Source organism: Sinocyclocheilus grahami, unplaced genomic scaffold, assembly GCF_001515645.1.
Source record: "Sinocyclocheilus grahami isolate Dianchi unplaced genomic scaffold, SAMN03320097.WGS_v1.1 scaffold174.1, whole genome shotgun sequence".
NCBI lineage: Eukaryota > Metazoa > Chordata > Actinopteri > Cypriniformes > Cyprinidae > Sinocyclocheilus > Sinocyclocheilus grahami.
This window is the reverse complement of record NW_015505353.1, coordinates 1,198,323-1,216,026: the sequence shown is the minus strand read 5'-3', so window position 1 is coordinate 1,216,026 and position 17,704 is coordinate 1,198,323. Positions and strand designations below refer to the sequence as shown.

General features: G+C 35.1%; 2 protein-coding genes across 10 annotated transcripts in view; both read right to left on the bottom strand.

The window, feature by feature from the left end:
- Positions 1–8,649: 8,649 nt before the first annotated feature.
- LOC107593610 (deleted in azoospermia-like) lies at positions 8,650–15,208 on the bottom strand. Of its 4 annotated transcripts, none has more exons than XM_016283405.1 (10): positions 15,124–15,208; positions 14,434–14,550; positions 14,227–14,318; positions 13,666–13,717; positions 13,490–13,556; positions 12,017–12,147; positions 11,476–11,556; positions 11,306–11,356; positions 9,925–10,001; positions 8,650–9,853 (listed from the first exon to the last, which is right to left on the bottom strand). In XM_016283405.1, exons 1-9 carry the CDS (start codon positions 15,124–15,126, stop codon positions 9,957–9,959), a joined length of 639 nt encoding a protein of 212 aa, XP_016138891.1. In that variant the 5' UTR covers positions 15,127–15,208; the 3' UTR covers positions 8,650–9,853; positions 9,925–9,956. The 4 variants fall into 4 exon arrangements, with proteins under 4 accessions (XP_016138891.1, XP_016138889.1, XP_016138887.1 ...); XM_016283403.1 differs by lacking the exon at positions 15,124–15,208 and adding an exon at positions 14,687–15,045 and having other exon boundaries at positions 8,650–9,848; XM_016283401.1 differs by lacking the exon at positions 15,124–15,208 and adding an exon at positions 14,687–15,044.
- Positions 15,209–15,793: 585 nt separating this feature from the next.
- Positions 15,794–17,704, bottom strand: part of tbc1d5 (TBC1 domain family, member 5) — a 16,762-nt gene continuing 14,851 nt past the window's right edge. For 4 of the 6 annotated variants that reach the window (XM_016283395.1, XM_016283400.1, XM_016283396.1 and 1 more), the window contains 2 exons: positions 17,625–17,702; positions 15,794–16,958 (listed from right to left, as the gene is read on the bottom strand). In XM_016283395.1, the coding sequence (XP_016138881.1) occupies positions 16,719–16,958; positions 17,625–17,702 (318 nt within the window). In that variant the 3' untranslated portion in view covers positions 15,794–16,718. The remainder of the gene's footprint in view (positions 16,959–17,624; positions 17,703–17,704) is intronic. The other 2 variants (XM_016283398.1, XM_016283399.1) reach the window with 2 other exon arrangements.

Sequence of the window (17,704 nt, the reverse complement as noted above, 5' to 3'; positions counted from 1 at the left end):
ATCTGCACACGTGGAGAAAAACAAAGCAAGAGAGAGAAAATGAGACAGATGAATATGGATCATTTGTCTATAATATTCATGTATTCATAACTGCATTATTGATTTAACTGATTGCCTTGGCAGCAGTTCCTAATTGTCATGCTAATTATGTCAGATTGACATTGAAATTGGAATTGAGCATGTGCGAAACTGGGGAGAGGGCATTTCAGCATGTCTTTAAACACAACTGCAAACATTCAGATACATGCACGCGCAAAGATTCGTCACACGGTAACATAACATGAAGGCTAATTGGAAAGTTAATCAACCTTCAAACATCAACCTTTAACACAAACACACGTTCAATGTGTCAAACACAATGCCCCCTTCAAAACGTGCACACGGTCTCCTAGGTTACCAGAAGCAGCAATCAGATAACACTTCATATTTGGTCTGTGACTACACAACCCATCAAACAGTGGAATGTGTGGCCGATGAATCGTGTGGCTAATGCTAATGAGCGTCACATCTATAGCACGTTAACTTGATGTGACAGTAGAGGCACACCACGTGGGCCCCAGGGCCGTCAGCGCTAACACATATCATCAGGTACGGGTGGTTAAGTGCCAGCATTTCTGTGTCAGCGTCTGATGATCCAGAACAGGTGAAACCGAGAGGAACCGGACAAGCCCAGTCACCGTGACAACAAGCATTAAGTGTGCACTGATGACATGATGGGGACTGAAGATGGGACAGGGGAGCGATGGATGGCTGGTTTTGTGGTTCGGGGATGGGGTGATCATTTTAGAGCGCTCTATGAGTAGATTGGGATAAACACTAAAAACCAGTACTGTGCTTTACCATGGTACATGATACTATTTTGATATATAGCCTACAATAGTAGTGTATGGTTATTGTTTTCAATGGTATGTACTAGGTATTTCAAAGTATATTATGGCATTACCTTCGTAGCAGTTTCCAAAAGACTATGGTTTTTCTTACAGTGGTGTTATGTCTAAATATTGTAGTAATTGAATGCTGTACAATAAAGCCACAACAATGCTTTCTATTGAGCTGTCTTTGCTGGCTGCAAGCAAAAACACAGCATGAATTAATGACTTGTATAAGAGATTCTTGTAAAGACTGACTTATCAGTTTGAATCAGTCTGAGGAAGCACTCACAGCATGACTTCACTGAATCGGTCAGAACTGCTACTGAATCAACCTCTGATTGAACCGAAAGTCTTTACTTTTACTATGAGCGAAAATTAAGCAATTTTGGGTAATTAAAGAAAACTATTGAATGGAATGGGATGACATTATTTGTGTGTGTGTGTGTGTGTGTGTGTGTGTGTGTGTGTGTTTATATAGAAAGATGCAAGGCTGCATTTATTTGATCAAAAATACAGTAAAACAGTAATATTGTGAAATATTACAATTTTAACTGTTTCTATTTGAATATATTTTAAAATGTAATTTATTAATGTGATGGCAAAGCTGAATTTTTAGCAGTCATTACTCCAGACTTCAGTGTCACACGATCCTTTGGAAATCATTCTAATATGCTGATTTGCTGCTCAAGAAACATTTATTACCATCATTGTTGGAAACAATTGTGGGGCTTAAAATTTGTATAGAAAGTGGGATTTTATTTTTTCAGGATTCTTTGATGAATAGAAATTTCAAAAGAACAGCATTTATTTGAAATAGAAATCTATTGTGACAATATAAATGCCTTTATTCTTACTTCTGATTAACTTCTGATTAACTGAATGTGTCCATGTAAAATAAAAGTATTACATTCTTTAAAATAAATAATCATAATGAAAATCTTACTGACCCCAAACTTTTGATATATATATAATAATATTTATTAGACTACATTACCAAATTAGTATATGGGAGGTCCCAGGCTGCAAAAACAGCAGACTCCCAGACATCAATGGAAAACATAACCTGGGATGTCTGCACTGATGTAGAGCTTTATATACACAGAAGTGGCTCTTCATCATTTTAGGAGCTTTCTCACTTTGAATTTCCATTGAAACACTAGAAATACTCCTGGTACAACATCACACAAAAACAATTATCTCTCCTTTGTTCTTCTAGAATTGATTTTTTGATCAAACTATCACCTCAGGTGTGATAGTGGCTGTTTATATCGGTGTGTTATTTCTTTTATTACACAAAATGGTGGACTACAGACATCAAGTGAACAACTGAAATCATCGGAAACGATATGCTACTTTTAAGTTGAGTGATTTCGAAGAAATTATTGAGTTATTTATATTTAAACTGAGAATATACACAGGGAGGTGTTAACGTAATGATCTGTAACCTCAAGCACTATAGGCTTAAATTCCAAGTAGGAGTAAATCACAAAGATTTAATAAGACAATTTGCTTTTATTATGAATCTGACAGCTGGAATATAAATGACTACTTCACTGGAGATACACAGACCTTCACACCTGTGCTGAGTGAAGTTAATGCTGGCAGTCAAACGTCCGGTTCCACTCAGTTCCCTTCACTAGCCTGACAATCTCATCATTACTGACGCCAATCGCTCGGCAGCAGACCGACAGATCATCAGTTTGCTCAAAGTTACTCAGACAACATTTGGAGAGCTATTAGAGCATAAAAAGAAACCACTGATTCTTAATCTCAGCTGAATTTAAAATATCATCAAGGGACCAGCAAACGCAAGCTTTGACAAACACAAATGCTGTTATGAGCACATAAGCCTCAGTAAGGGGATAGTTGCTCCCTCATTGAGCACAAAAATGACAGCACAGCAATGTGTGCATCATACTTAGCCTTGACCATTATGTAGGCTATCAGTACCATCAGTACCATAACCATGATTGGCCATATTATCATTTATTTATCGGCCAGTATTGGATATTTTATTGTGCAAGTTTATTACATTTGCTTTCATCTAATGTACTAATAGATAAAAGCACTAATAATTTAACAACAATGTTAAATATAATCTTTAGCAAGTCTCGAAATGAATTTGCTTGTAGAAATGACTGCTTCAAGTTTTTTCTTTTTTCTTTTAAATGAATGTTTATTGGTTTTTAGTAAATTAAACACAAAACAATAAATTGAATAAAGCTGAAAAATCGGAAAAAGAAAAATGTATATAAAAATAAATAAATATTACTAGGACTAATAAAAATGATAAAATAAATAAATAAATGGGAAAACAAAAACAAGAAGCATTACACTGCGACAGGATAAACAAAAAAAGTGTGTGTGTGTATATATTTATATACTCACAAAGACATACACCCACACATACTTATAAATATGCACATGAGAAAGTAGATAAAATACATAAAAATTAAAAAACATAATTATTTAGGCAAAATAGTACAGGATTTTAATATCATTGTTTATCATTAAACATGAAAGTTATGATTAGTTTATCACTATCACCCAGAAATTTAATGTCAGTGAATCTCTATTTCCATATGAAAGAAAAATCCATTGGAAACACACACTTTAATATCTCAATTGTTTCTCATTGGCAGTGATGAGATTAAATAAAGTCTAGAGTTCCTGCTTCTTGGAGAGCCTGGAAATCTCACATGTCTCCTCTAAAGATCTCAGCAATAACTCAAACTTGCTCAGATTTTCTAAGATATCAAAACCTGGTATTCAAAAGTGATTTCGATATGAATCTCTCATCAAATTCTTCTAAGACCAAATGATGTGAGCTATGCTGTCTGCATTTGTTTTATTACTCTACAGTCTTACTGTGTATCAACATTTGTTTCTATTTTTATTTCTCAGGAATTACAGGAGAAACCTCTGAGACAAAATTGATATCCATTAAGTCTCCTTAGCTATGAAAGAGCAAAATAAAATGATTCTGGGTTTTTATAGATACATTAAGATTTATGTATCAGATTAAAATAGATTAATTAGATTACTAAAAAGCACAAGTGCAGAGACTTTGAGATTATCTCTTCGGCACAAAGATGCATATATTGTTTCACACTCTACATCACATCTGCATACACTTCCCACACTACACACTTCCTGCATGGTTCGCAGCAGAACACACGAAGATATTCACACACAATAATCTCTCACTGTGATAAGCGTGAGGAGGGGAGCGGAAGAAAAAAGGGAAAAAGAAAGATGGAGAGCTAAATTTAGGCAAGATGATAGGGAAGGATAATAAGTTGAGAGCACACATCGAATGCAAGGTGGTGGTGGTGGGGCTTTAGTAACTAACGGAGACGAGAGATTGTCAATATGATGCAATAAAGAAAAGTCTGGTTTACTATCCTAATGTCTTGCTCTGACAAAGGATCTTAATATAATCTTGTATATTTGAATAAAAGTATAATAAAATAGTGTAATTCTGCATTTTACTACATTCATCGCATCATCTCCAATGTCAACAAGACAAAAAAGTACCACAGTTTGATATGGTACCTTGTTTTTTGTGCATGTACCATGGTAGCACTATAGCACTATGTAAACACTACAACACTACAGTATGTAAATATGGTAATAATTCAGTATCATGATATACTGTATGTAGTGGGGTCCAAATTAGACTACATTGAAAAACTGGTATTGCAAATATAAATAACCGTTTTTAAATAAAAATTTTAGAATTCTTTTAATTTTAATGAATAATAAATGTTATAATACAACAAAATAATGATTAATAAAAATTTAGGATAGGAATTTCTAGATCACCAATCATATTATGTTTACACACAGACATGCATATATATACATCGATAGATAGAAATATATATAACATTTGCATATATTTATTTATACACACATACATGAATATATCAATAAAAAAGTTAAAGATTTGATAAAATATTTAATTTTATCAAATCTTTTTGAGATTGAACAGTACTTCAATTTTTATTACAATTTTCTGATTTGTAATTTAAAAAAGTACAAAATTTGATAAAATATTGTGAAGCATTTTCACTAGTACTAGTGAAAATGCTTCACAATATTTTATCAAATTTTGTACTTTTTTAAATTACAAATCAGAAAATTGTAATAAAAATTGAAGTACTGTTCAAGTACTATGGCAGTACCATGGTACAGTTATGACCCTATGTGGTATATTGTTATCACTGTACCATGTTACTGTCATAATACTTTTTTTTTGTGGAAACCACAACAAAAAAACATTTTTTATAATTTTTTTTTTTTTTAAACTGCTATCTGAATTGTGAATGGGTTTGACAGTAAATTGGGAGTCTTTGTAGACATGCAACTATCCAGTCCGGGTATATGTATGCACATGTGAGAAAGTTTGCGTGAGATGTTAGTAGGTCACTATCGCAAGAGCAGGTTGGAATGGCTGAATATGAAAGTTGATGATAGCACACTCCCCTCACATTTCACAGGTTCGTAATCATCTCTTTCTTCATTCCTCTCGCTTCCAATCTCTCACCTCTGCTATATTTCTCTCTCTCTCAGAGTTTGACTGCTTAGCCTGTCACTCATATCAGCCTCGGAGCCCCACTGCGAGTGAGTGTGTATGTGTGTGTGAAATACTAACCGAAGATCATCTTCTTCCGGCAGTCGTCTCACTTGATCCCATCATGTGCGAATGAACAATATGTGCCTGTCCTGAAGAGTTTTTTGCTTAAAGTCAAGATTGAAGCTGTATTCTCAAATATTTATATTTTTAATTCATACAATACAAACACATATTTTGTAGTATAAAGCATCAATGAATGTGCCTGTTTCAAAAGAAATATTAACATTGCTAAAGCACAATTTAATAAATTCCTGCCTGTGTGTAGCACCTGCGGCTCTGTGTCAGCAAAGGATCCCAACATTAGGAAAGAGCAACTAAAGTTTCATTTTAGATCATTTCAGTGATTGAACCGTTTGAGCGGCATATTTCAGTGCAGATGGTGTTGTGAATGAAATGCACTTTCACAAAGGCTATTAAAGCAGGGGCATCAGCAAACCACTGTATATTTTAGCACATTTTATCTAATTTCACATGCAAAGACAGCATTTAAATTCAAAAGGAAAGGAAAAAGTCCACAACAGTCCAAAAAACAAAACAAAAAAACATTTTCCTATTAAAATTGTAATGTCATAGGGAAAATTGTCATGATAAATTATTACTATTTTATGTGCAAAAAATGCACTAATATTATAAGCAGACCACATAATATAAATATACACTATGACCCTTTAGTTGTTTTTTAATATCTTTAGGGTTTGTTTAAAAAATTACTAGGCCTACATATGAATTATACAAAACCATGCACCCTGTTTAATGCATGCAGATAAAAAAAAATTTTTTTTAGCTTGACGTACATGGAAGTGTGACATTCTTTGATATTTATGCTGTTCTCTATTTGCACATATACACGCACAAACTCAGTCTTTGAATTAGAAGAATGCTTGAACTTTATAGTGACTCATATCACATTCAATGGCAAATACAAGCGTTTATTACAACTATAATGAGAACATGGGAAGAAAAGAAACAAGATGAATCAGAAGAGAAAGCAAGCAGTGACTTTTGGGTAGAATCAGCAAACTGACAAAGTGTTAGATTAGGGTACAGTGACAGAAAGAAACTTCACAAAGTGAACATACCTGCTGCTGTTGTTCTTGGATTGTCTCTCTCGATTTGAGTCTCCTCTGTCGTTTCTTTCTCCCCTGATTATCTTTCGCTCCTCTCCGGGTTCTTTCAGTTTTCAGTCGTTTTGTCAACTGTCGTGCCCTCGCTTGTGTGTGTGAACTGGAGGCAGGTGAGCGGATGAGGAGCTCAGCTTTGCTTCAGCTAATACAGCGCGGTGCGAACGAGACTCCTCCTGCTGCCTCGCTTTTCTCTCTCCTCTGAGACGGAAAGGGAACGATGCTCTCCGATGTTTCAAAATCGCTCTCATTTCGTCTCTCGATCGCTTCATCAACATCGTACACTTAAACTACAGTGAGTTAAAAAAATTTTTTATAAAATAAATATCAGCATACATACACTAAAACCCAGAAATGTCTGACTAATGGTACCATAATAAACCAAAACCAAAAATGCCGTTGACTTCAGAGTATGACGTTATACAATGAATTTTTGGATATAAATCAGTTTCTTCATTCTGATTCTTCATTCATTAAATACAAACCTACGTTTAAAAAAAAATGTTAAATGCACCACGAGTCCACTTTATCAAGTTTAATCTTTTTAAGATATCAAGTTTTCCTTTCTCTTTGGAGTGTTACAAGCTGATTGTGCATAGATAAGATCCCTGAAGTTGCAAAGACTAAAGTCTCAAAACCAAAGAGATATTCTTTATCAAAGTTAAGACCCTAAAACGGCTCGTTCTAACACGCCCCCACATATCTACCTCACTATGTGGAAATATTAGCATAATGCCGCCCAAATGTTCACGCAAAGAAAGAAGGCGTGGTTTCAGTAACCGGGCATAGAGAACCTACAATAATGTACAGTATTTGACAATTTTTTAAGTTTTTTGAAAATTAAAGCATGTCAACATATTCTGTTACACCAAATAATGATCTGTAAAAAAGCATCATACGACCCCTTTAATTATTTTCAAGATTCTATTATTTTTGTTCTATGGATTCCTTTGTAAGGCACAATAATCCTAATAAAAACAAGTTATTGTTTTTTGAATTTATATTTCATACTTTGTATATTTCCACCATACACACAGATTATTGTTCAGGACAATAAGCATAACAGTGTTATGAAATTCAGAGACAAAATAACGGCGTTACATTCTATATCTAGCAACATACATTTTTTTTATTTGAACTCCATTCAGTTTTGAAGAGTAGGCTACTAAAATGACTAATGTCAAACAGTCCAGAAGTTGTCAGGTCGAAGTGGTCTCAACTCCCAAGTGAATGTGATGTTTGTTAAATGTTAACACTTATAGAGTGGTCCATGTTAAAGCATATTCATGTGTTTGAGAAGCGGTATTAAATTCATATTTAATGTGAATAAAACATGACCAATTCATAATTTAAAAGTGTTTTAGGCCAGACAATACAGGGGGATGAGAGGCCAGCACATACTACAACATTCCACAGCAACAAACAATAAGATTCTCCAGAAATTTCTCCTCTAAGTTACAATAAAATGAGTTCCAATAACAATCGATCAAAAATGGAGCTCACAAACTAGTTACATTTTAAAAAAATTAAACCTGGTGCCCATTACAATAATAAAAAAAAGCAACCTTAGAGCAAAAATAAGTTAATTCAACAAGAGTAGGCTACTAAAATGACTAATGTCAAACAGTCCAGAAGTTGTCAGGTCGAAGTGGTCTCAACTCCCAAGTGAATGTGATGTTTGTTAAATGTTAACACTTATAGAGTGGTCCATGTTAAAGCATATTCATGTGTTTGAGAAGCGGTATTAAATTCATATTTAATGTGAATAAAACATGACCAATTCATAATTTAAAAGTGTTTTAGGCCAGACAATACAGGGGGATGAGAGGCCAGCACATACTACAACATTCCACAGCAACAAACAATAAGATTCTCCAGAAATTTCTCCTTTAAGTTACAATAAAATGAGTTCCAATAACAATCGATCAAAAATGGAGCTCACAAACTAGTTACATTTAAAAAAAATTAAACCTGGTGCCTATTACAATAATAAAAAAAAGCAACCTTAGAGCAAAAATAAGTTAATTCAACTTTTTATTATCAACAAAAACAGCAAAACCGTACAATGCCAACATCAAAATCCAAAACATATACACAAAAGGCAAACCCAGAGTACAGTGATCAGAAGTTATCAGACTATGGTACAATATAGACCACAACTCCCATGAAGCCATGGGAAATGAGGAAATAAAACTGCAATATTTCAATACAAGCCAGTCAGAGTTGGTTTTTAAAAGTATCTGATGAATATGCTGCAGCTATTAAATCAAAGCCCCCCCTTAAGAAAAACCTATAAGAACAGTGTAACTCCATGGATAAAATGACAGTGCTTTGTGTTCAGAACAACAATACCCGAACTTTACAAACCTTCAAAAAAAAAAAACCCAATTAAAATGACCTGGTGCAAAAAAGTGCTGGAAAAATAGAAAAATGCAGTACGACTGTGTTCAGTGATATCAATATTCCGTCATCGCTTTAATTTAAAACAAGTTAACTGTCCCATGACCTGCTGTGACTTACAGGGCTCAGTAAAAAAATTTATTGTAATTTTTAAATTAATGCAGTGATCTTATTTAAACCTATTAACTGCACCAACATAGAAAAACAGTGTTAATGAAAAATTAATGGAAGTACAGTGATGACAACTGATGAAAGCAGATTTAGAGTAAAAAAAAAAAAAGGAGGGGGAAGCCACTGTACCCTGGTGCTCAATAAACAGAGAAAATCCAAACATGTGCCCTGAATGTGAAAACCCCAAAACAAAACTAACAGTGAACACTTACCAGCCTAAATGAGTAAACTAATGAACATTGGTTTAAAACAACACACTGAACACGTTAGAACAGTTACCTAAATGCATACAGTGCATCACCAACAGTGAGTCAAACTTTAAAATAAGCAAACATAAAATATAAATATGTATTTGTGAGCTTAAAAGTGTCTTTAAAGTTAGTTGGCCATGACAAAGAAAGAAAAACAGACAATACAAAAAAAAAATGGGTTGAATAAGCAAAAGCAAACAAAGCTTGTCAAATGTTTCAGTGTGTGGATGTGTTGAGGCATTAGGTTACAGTATGATCATATGATCATAAATCAGTCATTCCCTCAAAATACACCTTCACATCACACCCACGGTGACCCTATCTGCAACGGTGTTTCAAAGCACAATGAAGTTCACTGCTTGATCTCCAAGTTGTCCTCTGCTTCTATGGGATTCTACCCTAAGAAAAAGAAACAAAGTGACTCTTGAGACTAAAGACTGTATCTTCATTTTAGGTGCACAAAAACTTACCAAGAAAAGGAGTCTGTGCTAGTGGTTGAAGGCTACAGAAGGGTTAGCAAAGTCTGGACTCCACAATCCACATAATTCTGAAAGAGAGCCACATATACTTTTCTTATATTGATGAGCCTTTCAATTTTAGCATGCTTTTTTCCCTTCAGGTGTTTGCAATTTTCATATTAAGCCAGCACTGCCATCTAAAGGCTTACCACAGAACGTAATATGGGTACAGAGCACTTCATTAACCAAGGATAATAAAGAACGTATGGTTGCAGTCTTGTGGCACATTGAGATTGACATGTATCATGACATGTTTCATGTTCTGAGCTAGTTGCTCAGAGCTACTCTTCACACTTGTGGAAGTAATGAAACTATGATAGTGTCGATCTGGTTCATTGCCTAGAGCCCTGAGAGTTCACATCACTAATATCTCACGGTTTCATTTGAGATACGGTACTGTCATATCACACACAAAAAAACTCAAAAGGTTTTCACTACAACTCGCCGAAATGCTTTTTGTTTTACCTTGAAATTGATACAAATATTACTATTGTATAGTAAAATGTACTTAAAGAAATACTAATACAATTAAACATTTAATGAAAAACACTAATTATTTTTTTTGTTACAAACTATAAGCATCAAAATGAAACAGAAAAACACAATTGGTTAAAAAAAAAAAAAAAGGAAAAAAAGGAATTCATAGGGTCCTGATTGCAGAGCATTTTAGCAAATCTCAGACACAATGATCTTTAGCATAGACTAAAGTAAAACCGGTGCTTACTGGTACACTGCACTGACATTATTAAAATGCTAGAGGCAGCTGTCTTGGACTAGCTTACACACTCTTAATTTAATTTAATGGGCAAGGCAAGAACACTAGACTAACTGAAGTTAGCTAAAATGGTTAACATCTTTGTTCAATTTGTACTGTAAGCAATTACACTACAATATGAACTACAACAAATATTGGTGCATCTCCAAGGATAAAAGGACAGTAAGATTACTCCGTGTTTTAAAATAAATCTTATATTTTAACAAGGCTACATTTTTTTAAATAAACATTTAAAAATATAATTCTAGTTTTAAATCATTTTTATTTGAATATAAAATGTAATTTATTCCCGTGATGGCAAAGCTGAATTTTCAGCAGTCTTCAGCATCACAAGATCCTTCAGAAATCAAATATGCTGGTTTGGTGCTCAAGAAATATATTACTATCAGTATTAACTTAATATTTGTGTGGATTGTGGAAACCACAATTCTTGATAATTGGTTCAAAAGAACAGCATCTATTTGAAAAACCTTTGCAACATTATAAATTCTTTACTGTTTCAACCTCTTGCGCTCAATCCCTCATTTACCAACCGAGAAAAAGGGGAGTGGAGCTGACCTGATTGACAAGCCTCGTCCTCTGCTCTCCACACCACTGTGGCAGGGGATACTATACACACACACACACACACACACACACAAAAAAAAACACAAGATATCCAAGTGTCTGTATCTGCAAGATGAAAGCAATGTGACCATACGTGTTTGTGTGCCCAAGTGATTGTGTACCTGGTAGGCATATGTGGTCTGTGCATAATTCATGGGCACCTGTGGGACAATAAATCCTGGAGGACTGGAGTACGAATAAGGCTATAAAGACAGACAGACACATAGGAAAAACAATGATATTCTACAATCTTTGGAATGTGCAAAATTTTAGGAGGCAGAATGTCTAACTCCTCCACATGATGTAAATTTGCAGAGTGTCATGGTTTGTATGAACTTTGTGTAGTTACCTGCATGTATTGATTCCCTCCATTGAAGACAGGGGAGGGCGGGGCCAGGCTTGGGGGACAGCAGCTGCAGTACACATATGGGGTGGAGCTTATCCACTGTGATGGACCAATCATTGGAGACGACACTGAACCTAAGAATAAGATTCCAACACATATTTAAATAATGAAAATTACATGACTTTTTAGTAGAGATGCACCGATTGAAATTTTCTTGGCCGATTCCGATTTTCTGTTAGTGTGATCTGCCATTACAGTGACGTTACTAAGAACTATAATTGACAGCATATAGAAGCAAAAATCTATTTTTTAGTTACCTGCATGTATTGATTCCCTCCATTGAAGACAGGGGAGGGCGGGGCCAGGCTTGGGGGACAGCAGCTGCAGTACACATATGGGGTGGAGCTTATCCACTGTGATGGACCAATCATTGGAGACGACACTGAACCTAAGAATAAGATTCCAACACATATTTAAATAATGAAAATTACATGACTTTTTAGTAGAGATGCACCGATTGCAATTTTCTTGGCCGATTCCGATTTTCTGTTAGTGTGATCTGCCATTACAGTGACGTTACTAAGAACTATAATTGACAGCATATAGAAGCAAAAATCTACTTTTTCAATGCAAAGTTTTATTTTCATTAAATAAACACGTAAAAAGTCAGTAATAAAATAAAGTTTTTCAGGTTAAGTAAGTTTATTCAGGTAAGAAATACTACAGAAATTAAAGTAATCAAATGTAAAATAACACATCCAGTGTTATTTTACATTTGATTACTTTAATTTCTGTAGTCTTCATTGTAAAAATTAAATACAGATTAATGCTTGCCATTAAAGTTATAAAACCTATTCAGTCAAGAGCAGAAAATTATTTTCTTTGTCTTTTGTTCTTTGATTAACATGACAGACAGCAGCAGGAATATTGGACTGCGGTCCCCATTTAGAGTTTATCCACGGACCCAATATACTGTTACACAACATGCGTTCTCTTTCTCAACTATTTAACGTTCCAAAACTGACTGTGTTTAACTGGATACTCGCCAAGACCGGCATTTTGACAATTTTTTATGTATTTGAACATTTTAGCGCAGTTAGCCACTCATTTTGGTATATTTGTGGCTCACAAGCTGTTTGAGACCGAGCGCGGATTGTGTGCTCCACTAATATAGATCAGTGGTGGTGCGTGCGCGTTTGGTATAAGCACGAAACCTGAGGGAATTACTAAAATGATGTGCAATACAAGCACTATTTAACCGGAGCGAATGAGACGCGTGTGAGAGAGAAGGGGTTGTCGGAGAGAAGAGCGCGAAAATGCACGGCTGATGTTATTGCCTGTGCTGCTGATAACAAAACGGATCGGCTCGAAATCGGAAAGTAGTGAGACTGATCGGCCAATCACCAATCCGGGCCGATGAAGAGGAAAATCGGCCGATTCCGATCCCTGGCCGATCGATTGGTGCATCTCTACTTATAAGGTTGTTAAGATTACATTTATTATTGCAGAAATCATTTTAAAAGATCAGAGTATTTCCAAATATGTCCACTACCAATTCTCAAAATTGAAACAATTTACAAGTACAAATGTTTCCAATAAGATAAAAAATTTTAAAAGATCAGAGTATTTCCAAATATGTCCACTACCAATTCTCAAAAATTTAAACAATTTACAAGTACAAATGTTTCCAATAAGATAAAAAAAAAATATATATATATATATATATATATAGCAACTCCATGACTTTTGTACAAGACAGACCAAACAGGCAACAATGTGAAGGGACTCACGAGAATTTCGCTCTTTCATGATGGCAGGTCCCAGTTTGAGTTTTTTCCCTTTAAAACTGATCGGCTGCTGTAGAAGAATTGAAATGTACGAGACGTCAAGATACCGTCATAACATCAACACCCAGACAGAAAAGAGAGAAGATGGTCATGTAGACAAGTAAAAGTGACCTCCTTACATCAACGATAGTCTGGATATCAACGTCCTCGCTGAAATAAACGAAACCATACCTGTGTGAAAGAAGATGGGTAACTAATCAGATGTGACAGAGACATTTTTTTTAAAGCAGTTTCCAAGACACATTCTATAAAGGGATATTTCACACCACAAATGACAATTCGGTCATTTACTCCTCTACATGTTGTTCCAAGATGACTTTCTTTGAACGGCATGAAAGCAAAAATGACAAAAGAAACATTTGGGTGACTTGATGCGATGCACAATTATGATAGTCTGGTAAAATTAGATTAAAACTAAATTAGTTCAGAAAAAAATGCTATATATTAGTATATACACAATATATTCGGAATGAGCTATTAGAAAACAATTCTGATAATTAAAAAAAAAAGAGAGAGAGAGAGTTAGAGCAGTTAAAGCTGGTTGGCTGGTATCCAAGCCTTGCTGATTCTAGAAGGGTTTTGACCACTTTTTTAGCTGGTCAGGCTAGACTCGTTCAGCTTAAACACGCATAGGCCAATTATTTTTTTCCACAGCAGGTCAAATCATGACTCTTACTTACCCTTTGCATATTCCTCCTCGATAAGTGATGATTTTCACTTCTTTCACACACCCGTACTTGGCAAAGAACTCTCTGATCTCGTTCTCGTCCACCTGACCGAACAAGTTCGTTACCAGTTTGGAGAGTAGATAAAAAAAAAATGGCATAGTGGGTAGTGTTTAGAATTGTAAAAGAGTAAAAGCTTCGGTTTACCATCAGCATCATTACCTTCATGTCAATCCCGCCGACGAACAGTGTGTTGGGCGTCATCTTGCCCTCAGGTAAAATATAACCGTTAGACAACTTCAGAGAAGACGGAAAGCCCTGACGGTGCTTCTGGATATCCTGTACGTATTTCACAACATTTTCGGCATGATATCAACACATAGTATTAACAAGACAATGAACACACAGCAAATACAACATGGGCCCTCTAAAGCAACCGGTAGCCGCACGTATTTGAGGTTCAAAATACTATTACCTGTGAATATAAGCCACATATGAGGCACAGGGGTAATTGAACGCCCTGATACATCTTAGATTTGATGTGAGGCCACACGTTTTGTTACCTATTCCCTAAACATACACCCCAAAGTCAGCCGAAATGCTAAGTGAAGAAGTTTCAAAGTGCTCGACACACGCGCGGCCGAAACCGGGTCGATCTCCAACACGACCTTTTCACGTTTCTTCATTAAGCAATCTAGGCATTAAGGCTAAAATTAGTTAATTGGACGAACATTTGTGCTCTCCTGACAGATGCACATAATCTAATGGGCGACGGTCTGATTTCAACTGATAGCGAGTTCTTTGCCGCGCGAAATTTTAACAGCAATAAACTTGATATTAATAACACCGAGCTTTATAGATGGTGTCCGAGAGATGAAATGATCAAATGCTATTACTATTTCTGCTACTTACCATATCTAAAACAATTAAAATGACAAAATAAGTTAATGAAGTGAGTGGATCGTTGAGTCTGTGCTTCTGGCTGGAGTTGCATTAAAACGCCACACCCTCTCAGTCCTAATTGGAAAATAAATACCAAATAAGGCGAATTTTAAAGTTATTTACACTGTTATAACATTTTTTTTTTATTATCGTGAATTGGCCAGAGCTCGAACGTTACAAACTCGAATTATTTCTAAAATAATATGACAGATTCAGTCTAAAAGTATCTATTTACTGCACGAAAGTTTGGGAATGTTACACGAGGGACTTGAGAAGACCTTTATGAGCTTACAAAATTTTGTTTAGCCTTTAAATGCTAAATAAATCAGATTTACATAAATGAGGAAATGTAATATAGTCCGAATTTGAGGACTAATTTGATGAAATGCTAGTTAATTTATTATCAACGAGGAGCCAATCGTGCTATAGCAATAACTGGCCGCTAGATGTCGCGTTTGAAATCATGAGCTGCCTATTTGGACTGAATTTTAGGTCATGTGCCTAAAAAAAACAAACTTGGCTCACTCACTGTCTACTGGTTGACTGGGTTTAGGTAGACTAGACAATTATCAACTCCACAGAAAATGGAAATCATTGGCTAAAAATAACAAGAAAAGTGTAGCGTGCACAAAGCTTTGGATTAGACAAGAGTAATGCTTTTTATTCATCCAGAGTTAATAGGATATCAGTATTAGAAACATCCCTTGTGTCATGTGCAAAACAATACACAGTTTCCACGGGAACCAAGACAAAATGAGGCTAATGACACCAGAGAAATACTAGAACATAAAAGTTTCACATATCATTGGCTTAAAAATGACAAATATGATAGAAATAAGAAATAATTTAACAAATGATGTTGTGGTCTATGGACTAAAATTGCAAATCTTAAAAAAAAAGAAGATACAGGCAAAAATGGACAACTGTTCAGGCACTGGTTCATGGAAAATCAGTAAAGATGAGTGAGTGAATGATAGCGACACTCAGTCCATATTGATAATAGAGCTCTCTACTACTAGATTGAGCATCTGTCAAGGTCACGGCTTTAGTAATCCAAAAGAAGACAAAGACAGAGATAGAGGGAGAACTGTAGCAAATATAGCTTTTATCTGAGGCAGAGAGTGTGTTAAATATATTTCACAGGATATTGATTTAGGAGAAAACAAATATAGGTTTTCCACATAGACGTCAAGGTGATGTCAAAAACTTTCAGTCGTAAGGGCATTTTCAAAGAAAATTACAGAATGGAGAATCTCATTTGAGTTGATGCTGCTTTTTATGGCTTTGGATACCACATTTAGGTAACGGAGCAAAGGATCCATGGTATACATGGTACAGTATAGGGCCTTATATTTGGGGCACAAAGAAAAGAGACATTTGAATTAGATTGTACTTAAATACACAGGCAGAGGTCCAGGATTTAAGAAACAAGATGTGTGGTTAGGGATTCAGTTACAGGGCATGGGGCACATGAGGCAATCAGCCTGAGTTCGTATCCGCAAACGTTCAGCAGAGTTTCTTAAGTGTTGAAGATGGGTCCAGTAATATTTAGAGGGAATCCAGGTTCAAAGGTCAGTAGGATTAACAATAGTGAAATCAGAGTCCTTGCTGTGAGTGCTGCCGTCATCTGGACTGGAGGACCCAGATGTGGTCCCCATCAGAGGGTCTTGAAAATCCGCCTTGTTTAGCCCTCGTACATGCTTAAAGAGTGGAGCCGTGGTGGTTATGCTTTGTTCTTCACTCTCAGATGGCTCGCCATCCTGCAAGACCAAGATGTAGTCGTCCCAGTTTCTCCCTTCAGTGGCCTAAGATAAAAAGTAAATAATCATTTGGGGGCTTTACTTGGTAAATATCGATATATGCAATCAATTTATCAGCATCTTGTGTTCAAATCAGTGCTAAATTTAAAACGGTAATAAAACGGTTAAACTATTAAAATAAACAAGAGGCTATTGGAATATAACTGAAATCTAAATATTAGAAATGCTGCATTGGCAACGTACTGAAATGAAAAAAAGTACTAAAACAATTAAAAACAAAGCTAAATAGAAATATTAAAATAATAATAAAATTATTAAAATAAAGTGAAAATAATGAAAATATAAAAATAAAAACCAATTTAAAATATTCATAAATATTATAATAGTATATTTATAATACTGAAATAAAATATTTTTTCATGAATTAACAGCCCAAAAGCTAACACCACACAAAATCCCATTTTGCAAAAAGTAAATTAAGACTGTTCATTATTATTATGCATTATTATTCTATAACAATTAAGGAATTTCTCCGCAAAAAAGTATTTATGCATCATTTGTTGCACTGCCTTTAATTTATTTGATTATATATATATAAATAAATAAAGGGGAAAACTTTATTCCTGGTGTACCGAAGTAAAACCTTTAAATGAATTTATAAAATGTGCATGTACTTGCTCACATGAAAAAACTTGTGTAATCCTCTCTAACCTGTGGCTCTGGTATTGTGGTGATATTCTCAGTGGTCAAGACCCTCTCTTTCTCCTCCTCCTCCTCCTCCTCCTCCTCCT